The following is an 18,674-nucleotide window of genomic DNA, read 5'->3' as shown; positions in this document are numbered from 1 at the left end:
CCTGCCCTCTTCGCCTGGTGCATCACACCCACACAGCAGTGGCTTGAACTTCTCACATTCCATTACACTCCAGGGCAAGCCTGTCTGTGCGCCCTGGCATAACCGATCGCTGCCGGCTATGAGCGTGTCGCCCAGCCTCCCCACGTCCCAGCACACCACTACACGAGAAATCACACCAGATCACACCCAGCGTATGCATACAACACCTGTGCCCGCTTATCGTAGCATACCCAACAGTATCATCGGATGCCCAGCGGCTCCAGCACACACTGGCGCGCATCTTCAAGCACCTTCGCAACAATTATGGCGAGCCAACCATCGTGTCTCACACCTGCACTGTTGAACGCTCCTCTCCGCCTAACCTGATATCGACGACCCGACCAACGAACGAAATATAGCTACTCTCCGTGGATACCGTATGCAAGTGCACCTGCGGCTGCTGTTGCTTGCTGGCTAGCGCCGGCAGCTACCTGGGCACGGCCGCTCCGATCGCCGGCTCAAGCCGCGGACTCTGCCCTGACGCAAGAGGCTGCGCTGCATGCCCCTGCTGCTGCCCGCGGCGGGCTTGCCCCGAGTGCAGCCGTGCCTGCTGCTGCCGCTGCTGTTCCTGTTGCTGCGCCGCGCCCCTGCCTATCCCGCAGATGTCGTGGACCGAGCCGTCCCCGCCCATCACCACTACGCTACTGTTACAGTCCTCCGCCGCCTCGCCCCCCACTGTGTCCACCAGCTCGCTCGGTCGCGCGCCGCCACCTGCTCCTCCTCGAATGGTCACGGCCGCGCCGCTCGACTGCAGCGCGTGCATGTCCATGTCCACCACGTGCGCCGTCACATCCGCCGCGTCCGCCAGCACTCCCAGCACGTGCCCAACGCCGCCGCTACCAATGCCGCTGCCATTGCAATTGCCGTGACTATGGCTGCCCGCGGCCGCAGCCGCAACAGCTGCTGGCCCGACGCCGGCCGCCGCGTCGTGCAGGTGGAGCCACATGGCCACGCCCTGCGAGCTGGCGGAGGCTGGATCCGGCACATCTAGCGAGCCGGCGCCGCCGCTGGCTGTCCCTAGGTACTCGACCGCTGAGTGGCTGAGCGGGTGCGCCAGAGCGCGCTGCGGGCGCGCGTGGGTGCCAGCCGCGACGTCGGCAACGCCGAAGGCGGTCACGATGTGGGACTGCGCTGCGACGCCGTTGTGGGCTGCGGCGTTGGCCACGCCAGTGTTTGCCGGCTGCGAGCTGCTGTAGATACTGCTGCCAGACCGTGACCCTCCCCCGTGCACCAGGCTGCGTAGCGCGTGGCTGTGCGGCGCGCCGTTGGACGTGCCGTTGCCATTCACCGCCACTGCAGCCACGTCCCCTGTTGCTTTTAACCGAGCCGGAGCGCCGTTTGGTGCCTGGCCGATTGACGCGGACGCGCCGATTGTGCCGCCTGACCCTGATCCTGCTGCTGCGTGTCGCCGCTGCCGCTGCCGCCGGTGGTGACGTGCCGGCACCGAGGTAGACACTGACGTGGCGGCCGCACCTGGCGCCGCAACAGCCGCCGCTGGTTGTACAACCACTCGCCGCTTAGGGTTGCGGCCCACAAGTGTGGCTGCGTGCCTTTCTCGCCGGTACTGTGCTTGCAACTGCAGCCACGACAGTTGCCGCCCTGACGTCGACGCCTCGGGCTGCTGCTGCCGCCGCTGCATGGGCCCCTTGTCCGCGGAACCTAGGTCTGGGCTGGCGTGCCCGACAGCGCTGCAAGTGGCACCGGCCCCGTTGCCATTTCCGTTGCCACTGCTGCTGCTATGACCATGCAAGAGCATGCCTGACGTTGAGGCTTGCATGTGGCTGACAGCCCGCGAGGAAGACCCCGCTGCCTCCGCCGCGTGCTCCAGAGGCGCCCCACAGCCTTCAGCAGTTGCCGCCGCGGCCGCCGCCTGCGCCAAGGATAACCCAGGCTGCTGCGGCACCTGCGCGTGCGGAGCGGACGGCTGCTGGAACAGGGCAGGCCGCGCTGCCGACATTCCGTTAACCGCCGCCGCTGATGCGGATGCCGCAACGGACAACGACGACGCCGAGGCAGCCGCTACTGCCGCTGCTGCTGCTGCCGCCGCTGCCGCCGCCGCGTACGCCCGCCGCTGCTGCATGCGCATGGCCATGATCTGCTGCCGTCGCTCCATCCACGCCACAAAGTCGGGCCACGACTCGCGCAGTGCCACCTGGACGCTGCTGCAGCCGCTGACGCCGCCACCCGCCCCTACCCCGAGCAGCTGCTCCAGTGACACCTCGCCTGCCCGCCGCCGCTCCGACAGGAACATCATGGACGACAGGCAGCCCCTGCGGTTCAGCACCAGCTGTGCGACCGCCGGCGGCCGCAGCGCCGCGAACTGCGCCTGCCAGGCGGGTGACGCCGCCAGGCAGCGCCTAAGCGCGGAGCAGCGCTGTTGCAGCCCGCGCGGCGGCAGCAGCAGCAGCTGCGGGGCGTGGCACACCATGGCGTAGGCGAAGCCCTCGCGCTTCCGCAGCATGGCCTGCAGCCCGCCGAATATCGTCCGCGCGCGGTCTAAGTCGCAGCGCAGCAGCGCCGGCGTGCGCACCAACAGCGTCACCACGTGCCGCTTCTGCTTGTTGAGGATGCACATGAGGCCGTTCACCTTGCTGTTCATGACCTTGCCGCTCATGGCCGCCAGGTCCGGCCGCGCCTGCAGCATGGCGGCGATGGTGCAGCGCGGCCGGCGCAGCACCATCCCCAACGCCGACATGCGCTGCCGCAGCGAGGCGGGCGTGTCGGTCAGATACTCAGGCCCCCGCGACATTACGTGCAGCACGTCCAGCGGCGAGCAGCGCAGCAGCTGCGCGTAGGCGCCCACCCGCCGCGCCACCACCTCCGTCGAGCGGGTGAGGATGGAGGGCACAGTCAGCGCGGCGCGCAGCACGGCGCCGTCCGGCACAGCCAGTGCGGCCGCCAGCTCCTGCACCTTGGCGCGCACGTCGTCCAGCGGCGTGAGCAGCATGTAGCCGGGCTGGTTGGCTACCATGAACGCCACGCGCTTCGGCGGCAGGCCCAGCGCCCCACTCAGCTGCTGCAGCCGCGCCGACAACTGCTCGGGCTCCATCTGCCGCACCGCGGCCGGGCTGCGCTGCAGCAGCCGCTCCACCCGCGTGATGGGCATGTGTAGCACGGCCGAGAGACCCGCCAGCTTGACGGGCGTGATGCGGCCTGCGGGAGTGCAGGGGCGCGGCAAGACGGGAGGAAGCGGCAGTTGATGCAGGTGCAGGTGCAGAAGCGACACGGCTTGGGTGTGCCAGCGAAGCCAAGCCTCTGGTGACCGTCATCGGCTCGAGCCACCCTTCCGATGGGCTTTCTGTCTACGCACCACAACCCCTGCAGACGTAAGCAGCGCACGGCTGGGGCGCAGCGAGAGAAGCTGACGCCGCCAGCGAGCCGAAACCCCAGCGTGCCGAGGAACCACCAACCCCCGTCGCCAAGCAGTGACGGAACGCAAAGTACCGCGCAGGCGTCGCCACGTGCATCCCGAGACCTTCGCGCCAGCGCATCGCTGGAAGAACGCCAAGGAGCGACCACCCGACGTGGCAGAATCGCTGCGCACTTGCGTGCGCGGTCGCTCCTCATACCACCCCTGGACTCTTTGTATTCATGACCCTCATTACCTGCATTTGGCTTCTCGGGGGCTATAGGCTGCGCACGAGTGCCTCGTTTGCTCGGCCCCGCTCCATTTGCACTCGGCTCCCTCTGATGCCCTTCAGCTATTGAAGGTGGCGCCAGCAACACGTTGTATGTTCTCGTGCATTGCGTGCGCACCCGCCCTGCAGAAAGCAATGGACCCATTCGTGCAAGGGTGAGGCTCCGCGCTCAGCGAATCCTGTCCAGATCATCCGCCCTCTTCTGGATGATATAGGCATGTGGTGCATTTGGGAGCGACTGGGCACACCTGCAGGCGTCGGGGGCGAGGGGCGGACGAGGACCCCTCGCCCAGCAGCGCGAAGCATCCGGATACCTCTATACCAGTCTAACGATTAACGCGCATTGTATGGACTCTATCCCAAATGCAAAGTTCACAAACAGAGTCGTAACAAGAAGGGGCGCGATGCTTGCTTCGTTTGCGAGTTGCGTTGCTGATCCAGGAAAGCTTCTGTAATGTTGTGTAGAGATACTTCTGTATAAACCTCGCAGAAGGACATGAATGACGTGCGCCCAGCGTAAATTTGATCTTCGCTTCCATGCCGTACGAGTTCTTCCCCCGCCACCCCGCGGCATTGCCGGCCGTTCTCTTCTCTCCTCGCCTCCCATGCCTGGGGCCTGCGCATGCATGATATATGTGAGAATGACTGGCGGGTGGGGTATGCAGCTGCGCCCTTGGGCTCTGCTGACACGCCAGGGTTGGTGGGATGGTGGGAAAGCGGGACCAAGTAGAAGCCCGTGGTGTTGAGAAACTGTATTCGGGAAGCTATCCGTGCCAAGTGGTCCAGCCCTAGCCCGACGCGGTTGGTGCTGCCACGATACGAGACTAGGGAAGTAACGTGAACCAAGGGAGGTGCCCCTGCCTCACCTGAAATGTGCCTACATCTGCATAACAGGCGTTCGGAAGCTCGGCAATTCAAGTACCTTGGCTATGCGACATAATGCCTTACAGGACTTATCCCGGAAATGCGTGAGACTGCCCACCACATGGCGCGAACTCCTTGCCAAGCGAGCTGCACCGGCCCATAATTTGGTGCGGCACACAGCATGCGCGCTTTTCCATGCACTCGCATGCGCGCTACTTGGCACCAAAACTATGCCCTGCCATGCGCCAATCTAGCCATACCTCATACCGAAATGCTGCCCACGAATTGCACGCCCATCGGTGCCCCAACGCGGTTCTCAAGCCGTACGAGAAGCCGAAGCCTGCCGCCGGCACCACAACAACGCACAGACGTCTTGCCCGTACTCACATCGCTCTTCCAACTAACGTATTTTGTGCCCGAATGCCGCCTCTAGCGCCCCTGAAATCACCCTCCTCCCCTGCCCTGCATAGCTTAGCGACACCAACACGGCACAACCACCAAGCTGCGGTGAAGCCTTAGGACGTCTGGCGCAGCTTGATCATGCGCTTCACAGCGCTCAGCCAGAAGCCGCACTCGTCCCAGTCCGTGGTAGTCATTTGCACCTGGATGTGGTTTGCGGTGTGCCAGTCCCCGGCGTCGATAGCGGCACACAGCTGCTGCAGTTTGGGCACCACGCTGGCGCTGACCTCGCCGGCGTTCAGCTTCCAGAACAGCTGCCCGATCTTCTTCGTGTTATCGTCCATCTCGCGCTTCTTGGCTGTGGGGGATCATTGGAGTGGGTCGGGGTAGGCACAAGGTCAGGGCAACTCCAGCCTAAAGAATGTGCATATCAGAGGCATCCAGCTTCGTAAGCACAGCAGCGGCGCGAGATTCGGCCGCTCGTACCTGGGTTGTTGGCCAGCGGCAGGCACGTGTTGTAGAGGTTAGTCAACGATGCCACGACCGGCCGCAGCTCCGCGGACACGGCACTGGTGTCGGCGGTGGCGACCGAGATGTTCGCCGGCGGGCCCGGCGGTGGGGGTGGCGGCATAGCCTTTTGCGACGTGGGGGCGGGAGGCATACCGCCGGGCACCATGCCCATACCGCCCGCCGGCGGCGGCGCGCCCCCAAAGCTACCACTGGGGCCAGCTGGTGCGACCGGTGCAGCCATGCCCGCGGCCGGCACGAAGAAGCTGGGCTGAGCCGCGGCCGCAGCGTGCGGCGCCGCTGTCGTCTGAGTGGGAGCGTAGGGCGCGGGCGCGGGCGGTGCAGCGTAGACCGGCTGCTGAGGCATGGCAGGTGCAGGCGGAGGGGCCGCAGCAGCGGGCTGAGTCTGCGGCACTGCCGGAGGCGCAACGCTAGTGGGCGTGAAGGTGGTGGGGGCGGCCGCCACCGGCTGCGCCGGCCGCGTCGCGTACACAGGAGCGGCCGGGGCAGCCGAGTACGCCGGCGCCGGCGCCGCCTGCTGCGGCTGCTGCGCCGCGGCGGGCGCGTAAGACTGCGGCTGCTGCGGCTGGTACTGGTTGTATTGTCCGTACGCGTTGTTCTGCGGCTGTGCGGCGGCCTGCGCGGCGTAGGGGTTCGCTGCCTGCTGCGGTGCATACTGCTGCGGCTGCTGGGCAGGTTGCTGAGCGGGCGCCTGCGCATAGGGGTTCTGCTGCGGCGCCGCGGGCTGCTGGGCGTACTGCTGCGGCTGCTGGGCGTATGCGTTAGTGGCCCCGTACTGCGGCTGCGCCTGGGCCGGCTTGCCGTACTGCGCCTGCGCGGCATTGTAGGCCTGCGCCTGTGCCTGCGCCTGCTGCTGCTGTTGCTGCTGAGCCGCCTGCTGCTGCTGCTGCTGCTGCTGCTGGCCGTAGGCGCCGTACTGGGCAGCAGCCTGCTGCTGTTGCTGTTGCTGGCCGTAGCCGGCCTGGCCGTAGGCACCGTAGGCGTTGGCGGGCTGAGCAGCCGACTGTAAAGGAGAGTCCGGACGATGGTGATGTGGTCAGTCGCTGAATGGATGCGTGCAGAAATACGCCACTACGTTTACATACTATCTATGGTCCGGCTTGTTAGTGTGTGCTCATGCCCGGGGCAAAGCTCAGTCCCTCACCTTGGGCGCCTGCGCCGCTACCTCCTCGCGCACGAAGGGGAAGGGCGGCGGGTGCACGCCATGCGGCAGCTCCGCCACGCCGCTGCGGTAGATGCGGTCCTTGAGCACCGCCACGGTGGTCGACGCCTGCAACGCACCGGGCCAACAAGCTTCAGCCCGCCGCCCCCTAGATGTTAGCGGACCCGAATTGTGCCAGCGCACACGTGCAGTGCTCCGTGCCGTGTCCGGCCCGAGTCCCGCTCATGCCCCCGCCAGGCCCACTGCCCTAGCCGGCGCCCACCTCGCCGGGCACGTGCTCGAGGTAGTCCAGCGCGGTGGCCATGCGGCCGTTGGAGGCCAGCAGCGAGGCGTAGGCGGTCACCAGCTCAGACAGGCTCTGGGACGCCTTGTTGACGCCGTCCGGCGAGGACGAGGTGGTGGACACGCCCGGAGCCATGCCCATCACCACCGCCTTCTCGATCACGTTCTGCAAGTGGCCACGACACACGAGTAACACACGAGGCGTCGTAACTCTTCCTTCTGATGCTTTGCAAGGACACGAAGGCGCAGCCCCGATTAGGACAGCATAGTACTGCTGGTGCAAGTGCACAGCCGATCCCGCCGCACTGACCTGCAGCACCTCGGTGGTGGTGCCCGACGCGCCGGTGCAGTTGCGCGCCCAGTACGACACCGCCTGGTCCGTGTGGCCGCCGCACACCCAGCACAGCGAAGCCTCGTGGTGCATGCCCGCCTGCGCCAGGCGGCTGGCCAGTGTGTCGGCCAGGCCGCGGAACTTGTCGCGGTCCGTGTATGTGACCAGCATGGCCAGCGTGTCGCGCCACTGCGCCACGGGCCGCGTGCGAATGAGCGCGCTGTAGTCGCCCTCCAGGTTGGCGCGGATGATGGCCTGCGCGCGCGTGCAATGATGCAGACGGGGCGGAGTTGGAGGGCGTTGGCTCAGCAGCTGCGCGGTGACGCACAGTGGGTGCAGGCGAAGGCTCCGGGGGTACCTCCTTTGGTTGAGCGGTGATGTGTTACCGGCAAGGCTACGCAGTATGCGCTGTACTAGGCGCGGCCTCACCTGGTAGGGGTGCGGGCACTTCTGCATGTACTTGTGCATGGTGCGCTGGTAAAGGTCGCGGCCCGCGGTGTTGGCAATCATCAGCGCGTCCGCGTAGCGGTGCACCGACAGGCAGTGCTCCACGGCGGTGGCGTAGCAGCCCACCGTCAGCGCCTTGACGATCTCCGCCTCCATCTCGCCGCCGGGCACGTGGCCAGGCGCGTGCGCGTGGCTCTCCGGCAGCGACTTGCCTGCAAGCGTGACCACAGCGCAATTTGGTCAGCGTCGTGCACTGCGGCTGCAGCTCCAGCGAACCAGCCTGCACCCTTGCCAGCCCTTGCCTGTCTTCCTACTGCAGGATCCAGCATGACCTATCTCTCATTGGGGTGCCTGCGGCATGTCCATGCGGCCCCTTGCCTGCAAACACCATGCGCAACTCACCCGCCTCGCGCGCCATGGCGTCCATGGCGCCCGCATTCAACGGCTGCACGCCGCCAAGGTCGGGGCCGGCGGCTGCGGCGGCGACGTCAGCGTCCGGCGCCAGGCCGCCCAGTACCACCTCCGTGTCCTCCAGCTTGTCGAAGAAGTCGGGGTCGTCCTGCGCCAGCAGCTGGTGCGGGCTGGCAGCCACGGCGCCGCCCACGCTGGCGCCAGGCACCTCCAGCCGCGGCACGCCTGCGTAGGTGGGTGGCGTCAACACAGTCAGCTCCGCACGGGGACACCTTTGCGCTCCCTTCTGCCGCACCATTCTTATCAATCAAGCATTTGCCCATCACACGCGTATGTGGTAGCCATTGGTGAGCCGTGGGGTAAAGACGCTGCCTCACCATCGGCGTTCTGCAGGTTGAGCTGATCCATACCCGCGGCCGCCGCATCCACGCCGTTCTCGGTGGGCCCGCCCGCGGCGCTGTTCTCCCGCGCTGGCAGGTCCTTGAAGCCCAGCGTCTGCAGCAGCACACGCCGCGCGTCGTCGCCCTCAAACAGCACTGACAGGAACGACCATGTCTCCGCCTCCTGCTGCGACTCGGCGCTCTCTGGCCCCGTGGACGCCAGCGCGGCGCGCTTGTTGGTGCAGTACTCGCGCAGCGTCTGCAGGTTGCCACCCTGGATGGCGGTCTCGAAGCCCTCCGAGCGCGCCACCAGCTCCTGCTCCGTCACCACCTGCTTCACGGACAGGACCGCGCTGTCCTGCATGCGCACGGCGCCAGTGGCGGGGTCCGTGAGCTGCGTGCGGTTGTGGCTGAACGACACCAGGCGCCCGCCGAAGCCGAAGGTGGCGCCGACCGGGCGGCGCATCCAGGCGGGCGCCTTCGCCAGCGGCGTGGCGTCGCCCACGATCGAGTGTGTGACCGTGAAGTCCGCGTTCACCGTCTCCGTGACCTTGGAGCCGGTGCACGTGGCCAGGTTGCACACGCCCAGCTTGCCGTCGAAAGAGGAGGTGGCGAAGGTGCCGGGGATGGTGGGGCTCCACTGCAAGGAGATCAGGCAGGGCAAGGCGGCAGTTACGACCAGGTCCCCCGGTTCGGGCACTACTTGCACGAACGAAGCAGCCCCAGGCGCTCCGCACCACCTCCCTGACCCCTCCAGTTCCCCTAATATTCATACCGGCAGCGCACGCACCTGCACGTCGAAGTTCCAGTTGCTGCCGCTCGTCTCGCACACGATGTCGCCCGAGTGCACATCCCAGCAGATGGTGCGGTTGTCCTTGCCGCTGCTCAGCAGCAGGGACGAGTCGTGCGGCGACCACGCCATGCTCAGCACGCCCTGAGACAGGAAAGCAAGCGGTTGTGTGTTACAGCGGTGCCGAGCCCTTGCCTGCAGAAGACCAACCCCCCATGGCCTGGCAGGGCGGGACATCCTCCAGGCTGACGATCATCGCGCACCTTATGGTGCCCCACGAACTCCTTCAGCGGCGAAACGCTGTTGCGCAGGTCCCACATTTGCAAGGTGGGCGAGCGGTCATCATCCGACGCCACAATCAGCTGTGTAGCGATGTCCGGGTTCCACTGGATGGCTGACGCGCGGCGCTGGCTGTTGGGGTCGCGGAAGCTGATCACCGGCTTCTGGCGCTTCAGGTCCCACACCACGGTCGTGCCGTTCGTGCTGCAGGACGCCAGAATGTGCTGCACCTTCTTGTTCCACGCCAGGTAGGTGATCTCACCGCCCGCAGCCGAGCCCGGAGTGCCGGCACCGCCCTACGCAGCAGATTGCAGCAGAATAGGCACATACGCTGGTCACCGTATCATCCCTGCTTCGCCGTACAGCTGTGTGCCGCTTCTTCACCAGGTCCGGAGCACCACCTGACCAGGGCAGCAGTATCCACACAGACCTTGTTCTCCCTACACCAATCCCCCTCCCTCCGCACCTTAAGGGCCGGGTAAAGCGAGGGTTGAGCTGGCTTGGCCACATCCCAGATGCACAGGTCGCTATCCGCCGCGCCTGAGGCCAGCAGGTTAGGGCTGAAGCTGTTGAACTCCAGACCCTTCACAGCGCCCGTGTGCTTCTGCATCTTCGCCAGCAGCGGCACGCGGTGCTGCTCCTTGGCGTGGGGATCGAGGAGGACGGTTGGGTCCCACAGGCACACCGAGCCATCCGCGAGGCCTCCCGCCAGCAGTCCAAGCTGTCGAACAACAAAGCGTGCATGTCCGGTCAGAGTTAGAGTCAACGCAAACAGCGCGGTCAATCCACCAGGAAAGGACACCACACCCCACCTGCGGGAAAGACTGATCCGCCAGGTGCTGGCCCCAAGCCAGCCGGTTGAAGCGCTCTGGCGCCGAAACGCTGCCACATGGCACCAGAGCCTCTGAGCCATTGGCGAAGTCCAGAGAAAAGACCTGCGGAGCCGCGAGCGAAGTGATCGGACAGTGCGAAGGCCACAACAGGCAGGCTATGCACAAGTTCCGTTGAAAATAAGAAGAGCGAAACATCCCAGTCAATAGCACACCTCAAGCACAGAACTCGTGGAGAAGCTGATGTCGATGGCTCCCGCGACCGTGCCCGCTGCCAGGAAGGGCGCGTGCGGGCAGAAGGCCCCTATCGCAGACCTATCAATCTGCTTGAGGTAAGGCATCTCTGCAGTAGTGTCTGTTCAACAGGTGCCTCGTTGCTGTTGCAGTGCGTGTCCTCGTCGCCAAACTACGACGTCATTTGACCCGCTTGTCGACTTGGTGCAACAATCATACAAGTAGGCAATCGGTGCGGTCTGAAGCGGTGGGAGGCGACAGCCGGTCCACAGCATCAGTGCATGCGCCCATCATACACGCCATCCCCAGCCCCGAAGCCCCCGACCTTGACCCGCAACGGCTCCCTGCCCCAGTCCCCGGTCCACAAGCCCCATGCGGCCGAGCCCCCATCCTGCCATTTGTAGGTTGAATGTGCAGACCAGCTCTCAGCTTTCAGGTTTGCCTCACTGCTGATGCACTGTTCAAGCATGGTGGCGTGTCACTCCGTAGACTCCAAGTTTGGGACTGAAGCAGCACGTGCCCCGCCGCCCCAACCCCCGCGCACGGACCTTTCCCCCCCCCCGCTGCGTTGCCCTGTCTGGTCTCATCCCTCTCTGGTCTCCACAGCGTGCACCACGTCAACGCCACTGGAGGTACTGTAATCACGTGCAGAAGCAACTGCTGCCTGTCCTGCAACGGTCCTGCTTGGTGCTTGCCACCCTCGTCGCGTAGAGGCGGCCCGGCCCTGCCCGCCATGGCTGTTTCAGGGCGGGCATCTATCTCATGTGCGGTACTTGTCAGCAATCGGTTACAAATTACATTGGTACAGGGGGGGCGAGCGCGCCGTAGCCCGCCACACGGTGCCCAAGCCCCCTGGGTACCCACTCCATACACACGCTTTGGCTCTCAAGCAGTGCGCCATTGTAAATGCTAGGTAGGTAATATGAAGTAGATGGTGTCGGAGTTGTGGAAGAGGAGTGCTAAGGAAGACGTTAGGTGGAAGTCAGCTATGCATGAGAGGCGTTCAAGCAGTCCTACAGTGACACGACCCGCACACAGCACAAGGAGACAGTGAGTCCAGCAACGCCTGGCGTATTATGCGCACTTGTCGAACAGCACCGGCAGCAGATGGTGCGATCGTGACCGAAAAAGAGAGAGAAGGAATTCTTAGGCACTGAAACACACAGACTGCGCGAAAAATGAACACACATTATGCACCCTCTCCGCGGCTGATGAAGTCCGCCATCCATGAATAGAAAGGGCCAGTCGTCCAACGCAAAACCCTGACAGGTTAGGAAAGCATAGCAAAATCACGTCATGAGTCAGTCAATCACTAACCCTGCATGAACTCGTAATGTAATCTCGTCTCTCACCGTAACCCCCCCCCCCCCGCTGCAGTAAGGCAGCAACTGTCACCACGAGACTCCCTGCCGCGCTCTTCCCCACCAACGTAACGTCATACCGTCCCGTCTGTGCAATGCCTGTACAGTAGGCTACGAGTTGTGCAGCACGACCATATAAGGGGTGACCAACCGTGGCCAACCGTCATAAAGCAACCGCGTCGTAGCCCTCTACTCGCAAAAGTTGCCGCCCCGTCGCCGGTCCATAGCCTTCGGTGCAAACAGCATGTCCTAACAATGCAGTCCACAGTTCATACGTGTTGGCTATGTCCAACCACTTGCAGTGTATCCGTGTCCGTTCACGGATGTCCTTGTGTGTGTCAATGCTGCGGCTGATGTGCTGCGACGTTCTCCTTGTCGGCGTTGAGTTGTTGATGGCTGGCCATGGAGAGCACAGGGAAGAATGAGGCCATGCCGTGCTGTCGCCCGCCCGCCCCGTCAGCACCAGGAAGCTTGGGCAGCACCAGCGGCGGCAGGCCGACTGGCGGCTTCGGCAGGCTGCCTGCAAAGGAGGGCAGGGCGCCCAGGCCAACTCCGCTGACACCCGCGCTGCCGCCGTGCGGACCAGTTAGCCCACTCGCCTCGTGACCGGTGGCCATGACCGGGGTTGAGTATGTTGGACTGACGCCGGCTGCACACGTGGCGGGCATTGATGCGTTCTCGCTGGCGCCCGGCTGGGACAGCGGCGCATGCGTGCACACCGGAGCGTGTCCGCCGCTGGCTGGTCGTGCGCGCGAGCTCGGCGGCGGCATAAGGGCGCGGGCAAGGCCGGGCGGGATGGGAACAAACGGCACCGGCGGCAGCGGCCGGAGCACTGGTAGCGGCATGGTCGGCGGTGGGGCGATTGTGGGATGTGGAGAGGTGCCTTCAAGCGCGCGGAGCAACCCGGGCGGCAGGTTGCTGCTGGCGGGGGCGTGTATGGCTGAGGCGGTGGCAGCGCCTGCAGTGCCGGTGGCAGCGCCGCTCATGGCTTGTTCCACAGCTTGAAGCCGGGCCAGCAGCGACATGGGTGCGGCGACGCCGTCCTGCCCGCAGCGGTTGCCGTTTGTGAGGTTGTCAAGGAGGCCTGTATAGGCCGTGAAAGGCAGGGCATGCAAGCGCAGGGATCAGCGCCAGGCACAGTCGTGTCACAGACCATGCACGAGATGGACAACAACCTGGCGATGAAACCTTGCGACCTTCTCTCACCAGCCTGCTTGCCGGCCGCCCCGAAGACGCTGCCGAGCATGCTGGTGCCGAACCTTGGCGCCAGTGGCAGCCGGGCGCCGAAGCCGCCTGCGGCGGACAGTCCACCCAGCGCAAGTGCAGCACCGCTTGAGGGCCCCGCCAGCCCTCCAAGCTGCTGCTGCTGCCGCTGTTGCTGCCCGAGCTGCGGGCCGGCGACATGCCCAGGCTCGGACGTAGCCATGCGCTGCCGCTTGCTGGGGCTGCAGAAGTCGGGCAGTGCGGCCTCCTGCGCCAGCTCGCACGTCGTGCGCGCAACCGCCGGCGACATGCGCAGCCCGGCGGAGGGGCTCATCCCAGGATGCCCGCGCGCCGAGCCAGGGCGCGAACTTGGCCCCGCGACAGCTCCCGCGGTTGCGGCGGCGCCCAGGTCGTGGCCTGCAGCTGCTAGGCGCAGGATAGCCTCGTCGGCGGAGGCGCGGCGGTGCGCGGAGCGGCGCACTCGGCTGACGGAGCCGCTGGGCGAGGTGAGCAGCGAGCGCGTGCCGCCGTGGCCCTCGTTGTCGGCGTCACACTCGACAGAGCCTGTGCGGCAAGCCACAGTATGCAACGGGGCGGGCTTGTCAGTCGTGTCAGTCGCGTCGCAGCAACGCGTGCGTTTGCGCAGGTACCAGAAGTGCGTGTGCGTTTGTGCACGGGCCCCAGAGAAATAACGCATCAACAGCGTAATGACTCAGGCAAATATCCGCGGCGCACCTGCAGCTCCTATGTGGAGTGGTGGTGGCCGGGGTGAGCAGCCCGCCGCTGCGGCGCCTTGGCATCCTGGCGGCCGGACAAACATGTCCCGCCGCGGCGTGAAGCCGACACCCCGCGCGCTCTCAGCAGCGGAGGCAGTGCGCGCCAGTGTGCGCGTGTTGTCGGGCGTGCCGGCGGCGCTGCCGCACGCGAGGCCAGGCACGCGCGACAGCACGCCGAAGCCGGCGTGGATGTTGCGCCACTCAGACCAGGACACGGCCTGCACGTCCGACCATTGGTTGCTGATACCAGGCGTGACCTGCGGCATGTCTTGCTGCACCGGTGCGCGCAGGATGCTGGGGCCGGGGCTTGCGCCGGGTGTGCCAGTGGGCGTCTGCAGCAGGCCTACGTGAGCGGAATAGAGTCAGCGGAAAGATAGCGTCAGGGCTTCTTACACTGAACGCTGTAGTATGGTGAGGAGGCACACAAATTACATCGCTGGCTTTGCGGAAGCTGTGCCAAATACGTACGTGCGTGCATGCCAAGCCGCCCTCACCTGCTTGCAGCAGAGCCAGCAGGGAGCTGGTGGGCGGCGAGCCGACCACGTTCCAGTCAGCGGCGGGCAGGTCGTCGCCAGGTGAGGCGGCGTGGCCGGCCACGGCGGCGCCCCCAACGCCGTTTGCTCCCAGCAGCACCTCGGGTAGGCCGAAGGAAGAGCGCGTGCTGCCCCCAGTGAGCAGCCGGCCAACCACCTGCACGGCGAAGTGGGAAAGTGCCGGGATGCCAAAAGGTTAGCAGCTAGCGCAACAGATCCTAAACAGACACCAGGCATTTGCCAAGTAACATGAGACGCATCCTCACTAAAGGCGCGCTAAGCCGTACCTGGAGGGGCGGCGGGCTGTTGAGATTCTGCAGCAGCTCCTGCGCAACTCCCGCGGCCTCCAGCGGAGGCAGAGGTGCCGGTACCGGTGCAGGCGCCTGCTGCTCGGCGTCAGGCACGCCAGGCTGAGGCGGCGCCTCCGCTGCGTCGCCCTCGTCCTCTGACAGCATGGGCCGCGGCGAAGCAACGGCCTGACCGCCGCTCAGGTGCGCTGCGTCTTGGCGCGGCGCACGGATGGCAGTGGTGGACGGCCCACCCGAGACGGCTGCGTTTGAGGGCCCCGCTCCGGCTGCGGCCACTGTCACTTCAAGCGCTAGCACTGCCATTTCTGCGACAGGCGTGCTTGACGGCGCGGCCTCGTCCTTGGTGCTGGTGGCGGCGGTGTCAGGCGGCCCGGTCGGCGACGGTCGGTTTCGCCGCCGCTGCGAGCCGCAGGCACTGGTGTTAGTGCAGGTGCTGGAGGAGGACAGGTGGTAGACGCGGCCACTGCGGGTCTTGCGCGTCGGCACATCCGGAAGTCCCTCCGCCTCCGCCTCTGCAGCCCACAAGCTGATACCGCAGGCCATCTTGCTATCGACGCGAGTCTCTGGCTGGCTGGCCGCGCGGCGGTGGCTTCCGCGGCATGGCGCCCCTGCGGAGCCAGTTGGGACACCGGCCTCAGAACCGCTGCGAAGGCGCTCCACACCTTGGTCGTCCGCCGCCCCCGCCGCCGCCGCGGCAGCTGAAGCACCTGCAGCGGCCCCAGTTGCAGGCCGCAGCGCGCGCACCGGCTGGTCGTCGGCGGCCGGCGTGTGGAGCCGCTGGTCGCTGCCGGCCTCGCCCTGAGGCGACTGCGCATTGGTGGCGGCCGACGGCGGCCCCGGCAGGGGTGGGGGCGGCAGGTCGTCCTCGTCATCAAGCAGGCCCCTCAGCATCGCCTCCTCGTCCTCGTCATCACACAGAGCCAGGGCGAGGGCGCCGCGCGGTGGCGACAACAACGCCACGGCGGCGGCAGCAGCGCTGACACGGTTGGCAGCGGGCCGGGCAGCGGCGGAGGCGGCGCGGGCGCCCGGGGATGTGATCATGGTGGCCGTGGCGGTGAGCCGGCTGGAGGGGCGCCGGACGGTGTTGCGTGGCCCTGTGCGGAAGGACACCAGCCGCCGCCCAAGCACTAGTCGGCCTGCGTTTCAGGGGTTGCCGGAAGACAAGGACAAGCTCAGTGGAGTACCATGGATACGGCCTGAACATGCTGAGCTCATGCGGTACATACTTCATAAGACACACAGCCCTAACGCCATGGCATAGAGCGACCGCCCATCTCACCGCGGCGAGTACGGGTGTTGCCGTTGACGTCGTCCTCCTGGCAGTCCGATGCGTCCTGCACCTCCTGGCCCTCTGACTCATCCTCCGTGGCCGAAGGCGCGGGCTCCTCGTCCTCCCCTTCTGGACCGGGCTGCCTGCCATGGCTCTCCTGCTCCTCTGACGTGACCGGCGCCGCACCACCCTCGGCCTCACGCACGCCACCGAGGCGGGTGCGATGCCGTGCCAGCCGCGGTTGCGTCCGCGGCGCCAGGGCGCCAGCTGCCGCGCCCCCCTGCTCCTCGCCACCCCCAGCTGAGAGCGGCTCCATGCCTGCCGCTGTACTGATGCGCGCAGCCGCGCGTGTCCGCCGCGCCTGCTGTACAGTCGGCGCCTCACACAGCCTGGGCCCACAGGCCGAGGCGGGAAGGGCCGGCAGCTCCGTGACAGCGCCGCGTCGTGTGATGGTGGAGGGGCAGGCCTGACCGGCCGGCGGCTGCTGCAGAGGAGGCGCCTGCTCGTGTCGGGCGGACGGGAAGGCTGCAACTGCGATGGCGCCGGTGCTCTTCCGTAGGCGGCCGCGCTCCGGGTGCGGCGTTTGCGGCGCAGCGGGGCTTGGCATCTGCGGACACGGACACACGGTTAAACGCGCATCCCGCAAGCCATGCCAGTTGTGCCGCCTTGAGTCCAACCGCAGCAAGTAAGCCCGCCGTCCCTCGTCCGCGCCCCTGCAGCGCCGCACCTTGTTTTTGCCTAGGCCGGACAGGATGCACCACCGCCCGCGGCATTGCTGTGGCGTGCGGTTGGCGATCTGCTTTGAGATGCACGACCACGCCGTGCCCAGCTCCTCATACAGCCGCTGCAGCAGCGCGTCCTCCTCCGCACTCCAGGCATCCTTGAGCAAGCAACGTAGAGGCAGCCGCGACAGGGAACGGTTGAAACAGACGCTATTGAGGGTTGGAACATGGAACCAGGCAGGGCAGACGAACTGGGACTCGGGCAAAGGCACAACGCTATGGACTCACCTTGCGGATGTTAGGGTCCAGGTGCCGCCTCCACCGGCCCTGCGTGGCATGGCCATGCGTATTCATGCAAATTGCTCAGTCCGCTGAGCTGCGCTGCGATGCACACATGCCAAGCTGCAGAGGCGCGAGCGCACAACACGGCCGACTAATCCGCCAACCGCTACAAGCTCACCATGCATTGCTGGTCGGTGCGGCCTGGCAGGTGCCGGGCAACCGTTGCCCATTTCCCAATGCCATGCTCGGCCACAAGCTGGGTTAGTTTGCTGGGAGAGGGGGGATGGCAAACGGGTTGTCAACGGGACAGGCGGTTCGAGGCTGCAGGCAACCGTGAGCAGGGCGACAGGGCAAAAGCCCCACCGAGCTGGCGGCGCACCTGTCCTCGTCGGTTGTCCATTTATCCTTGACAATATTTGGGTTGACCTGCGCCAATTCGGCAGTTTTTTGGTCACTTGAAGCACTGGCACATAGCGCGTCAAGCAATTCTGCCTTACCTTGTGCCGCCAGCGCTGGGCGCACGACTGGCCGGTTCGACCAGGAATATGTTGGCTCACAGACGCCCACTTGTTGCCGTAAATTGCCTGCGTAGCGTGCAGCGTGAGCGTTCCCGCCTTTTGCCCGGCATGCTACGACCAAGTCCAGAAACGCACCTGGTACTTGGCGAGCAGCGAGTCCTCTTCCTCCGTCCATGGTGCGCCATTCTGTATCCAAACGAGCCGGCGCGACATTAGTTTCTGGCCTTTTCCTGTAGTCATAGCATCCTGGCGTTTGCAGGTAGTACCTTGAACGCACTGCTCGGCATTTCGGCTGCTGGGCCTTGCTGTTGGCTCTCAATTCGACATTGTGTCCACGAGTCCTGTCGGCTCGGCTGCCAAAACGTGTGTCGTCGCGAAACCGAGAAATTGAGGCCGCGGACTTCTGGCAGGTCGGAGTGTGGGTCCGGTCGAGTCCTGTAGCGCTAGTAAGGGTCAAAGAGTCAAGTCAGAGTACAGTAATTGGGCTGTGGTCCTCTCCGGCCACAGGAGGCGAAACGCGGTCGGTCGGAACCGAGTCGGATTCGAAATTGTCAGCGACAGAACATGAAAGCCAGTCGCGGCTGATTTATCGCTAGAACGACGTAGATTGCCGTTCTCTACTGAATGGAGCAGAATCGATGGGGGAGGACGCCAGGCGGGTGGAGAGGACGAAAGAAACCCGCGACTGACGCGGACTGCGTACCCGGCACGCTACACGCGGAACGTGGTAATGCTCCCGCACCTTGAAACACAGGACGGTGAAATAATACTTATGGCTTTGAATGCTTGCAAAACGGTCGCTCGAGCACCGAGGTTCTGCCTAACTTCCTGCTTGCATGACAAGTCGTCGCCTGCTGCTCGATTTGCTTTTGCTTTGCGTCCGGGACTTGCAGCACTTGTAGCCGGGGGGCCAATTGAATGTACTGGCGATACGCGCTGACAAACGGTTATCGGCTGCATGGAAGACTCAGAAGACTGCCGTTCGAATGATCGACTGTGCAGCCTGTCCACGGTAATGGCTCAAAAAGCGCCATCGGTGTTACAATCATATGCTGTCAACATAAGTTACACAACCGAGGGTTTTTTA

The 18,674-nt window shown here is 65.3% G+C and overlaps 3 protein-coding genes across 3 annotated transcripts; all 3 read right to left on the bottom strand.

The window, feature by feature from the left end:
• Nucleotides 1-50: 50 nt before the first annotated feature.
• Nucleotides 51-4,154, bottom strand: CHLRE_12g522500v5 (uncharacterized protein). The gene is made up of 3 exons (XM_001696986.2): nt 3,926-4,154; nt 3,645-3,800; nt 51-3,192 (listed from the first exon to the last, which is right to left on the bottom strand). The coding sequence occupies exon 3, from the start codon at nt 3,143-3,145 to the stop codon at nt 467-469; it is 2,679 nt and encodes an 892-aa protein (XP_001697038.1). The 5' UTR covers nt 3,146-3,192; nt 3,645-3,800; nt 3,926-4,154; the 3' UTR covers nt 51-466.
• Nucleotides 4,155-4,422: 268 nt separating this feature from the next.
• Nucleotides 4,423-10,844, bottom strand: CHLRE_12g522450v5 (uncharacterized protein). Its single transcript, XM_001696987.2, has 13 exons — nt 10,596-10,844; nt 10,363-10,485; nt 10,017-10,271; nt 9,535-9,846; nt 9,272-9,415; nt 8,479-9,121; nt 8,093-8,326; nt 7,673-7,902; nt 7,223-7,498; nt 6,893-7,078; nt 6,613-6,738; nt 5,427-6,471; nt 4,423-5,298 (listed from the first exon to the last, which is right to left on the bottom strand). The coding sequence occupies exons 1-13, from the start codon at nt 10,719-10,721 to the stop codon at nt 5,057-5,059; spliced, it is 3,942 nt and encodes a 1,313-aa protein (XP_001697039.1). The 5' UTR covers nt 10,722-10,844; the 3' UTR covers nt 4,423-5,056.
• A 545-nt stretch (nt 10,845-11,389) lies between these two features.
• CHLRE_12g522400v5 (uncharacterized protein) lies at nt 11,390-18,624 on the bottom strand. Its single transcript, XM_001696990.2, has 13 exons — nt 17,854-18,624; nt 17,723-17,773; nt 17,567-17,653; nt 17,449-17,495; nt 17,248-17,338; nt 17,076-17,114; nt 16,793-16,945; nt 16,075-16,672; nt 14,775-15,931; nt 14,449-14,644; nt 13,914-14,297; nt 13,182-13,742; nt 11,390-13,059 (listed from the first exon to the last, which is right to left on the bottom strand). The coding sequence occupies exons 1-13, from the start codon at nt 17,872-17,874 to the stop codon at nt 12,314-12,316; spliced, it is 4,131 nt and encodes a 1,376-aa protein (XP_001697042.2). The 5' UTR covers nt 17,875-18,624; the 3' UTR covers nt 11,390-12,313.
• Between the last annotated feature and the right edge of the window lie 50 nt (nt 18,625-18,674).

This window comes from Chlamydomonas reinhardtii, chromosome 12, assembly GCF_000002595.2.
Source record: "Chlamydomonas reinhardtii strain CC-503 cw92 mt+ chromosome 12, whole genome shotgun sequence".
NCBI lineage: Eukaryota > Viridiplantae > Chlorophyta > Chlorophyceae > Chlamydomonadales > Chlamydomonadaceae > Chlamydomonas > Chlamydomonas reinhardtii.
Note: the sequence above shows the minus strand (reverse complement) of the source record. Positions and strands in the feature narration are given on the sequence as shown.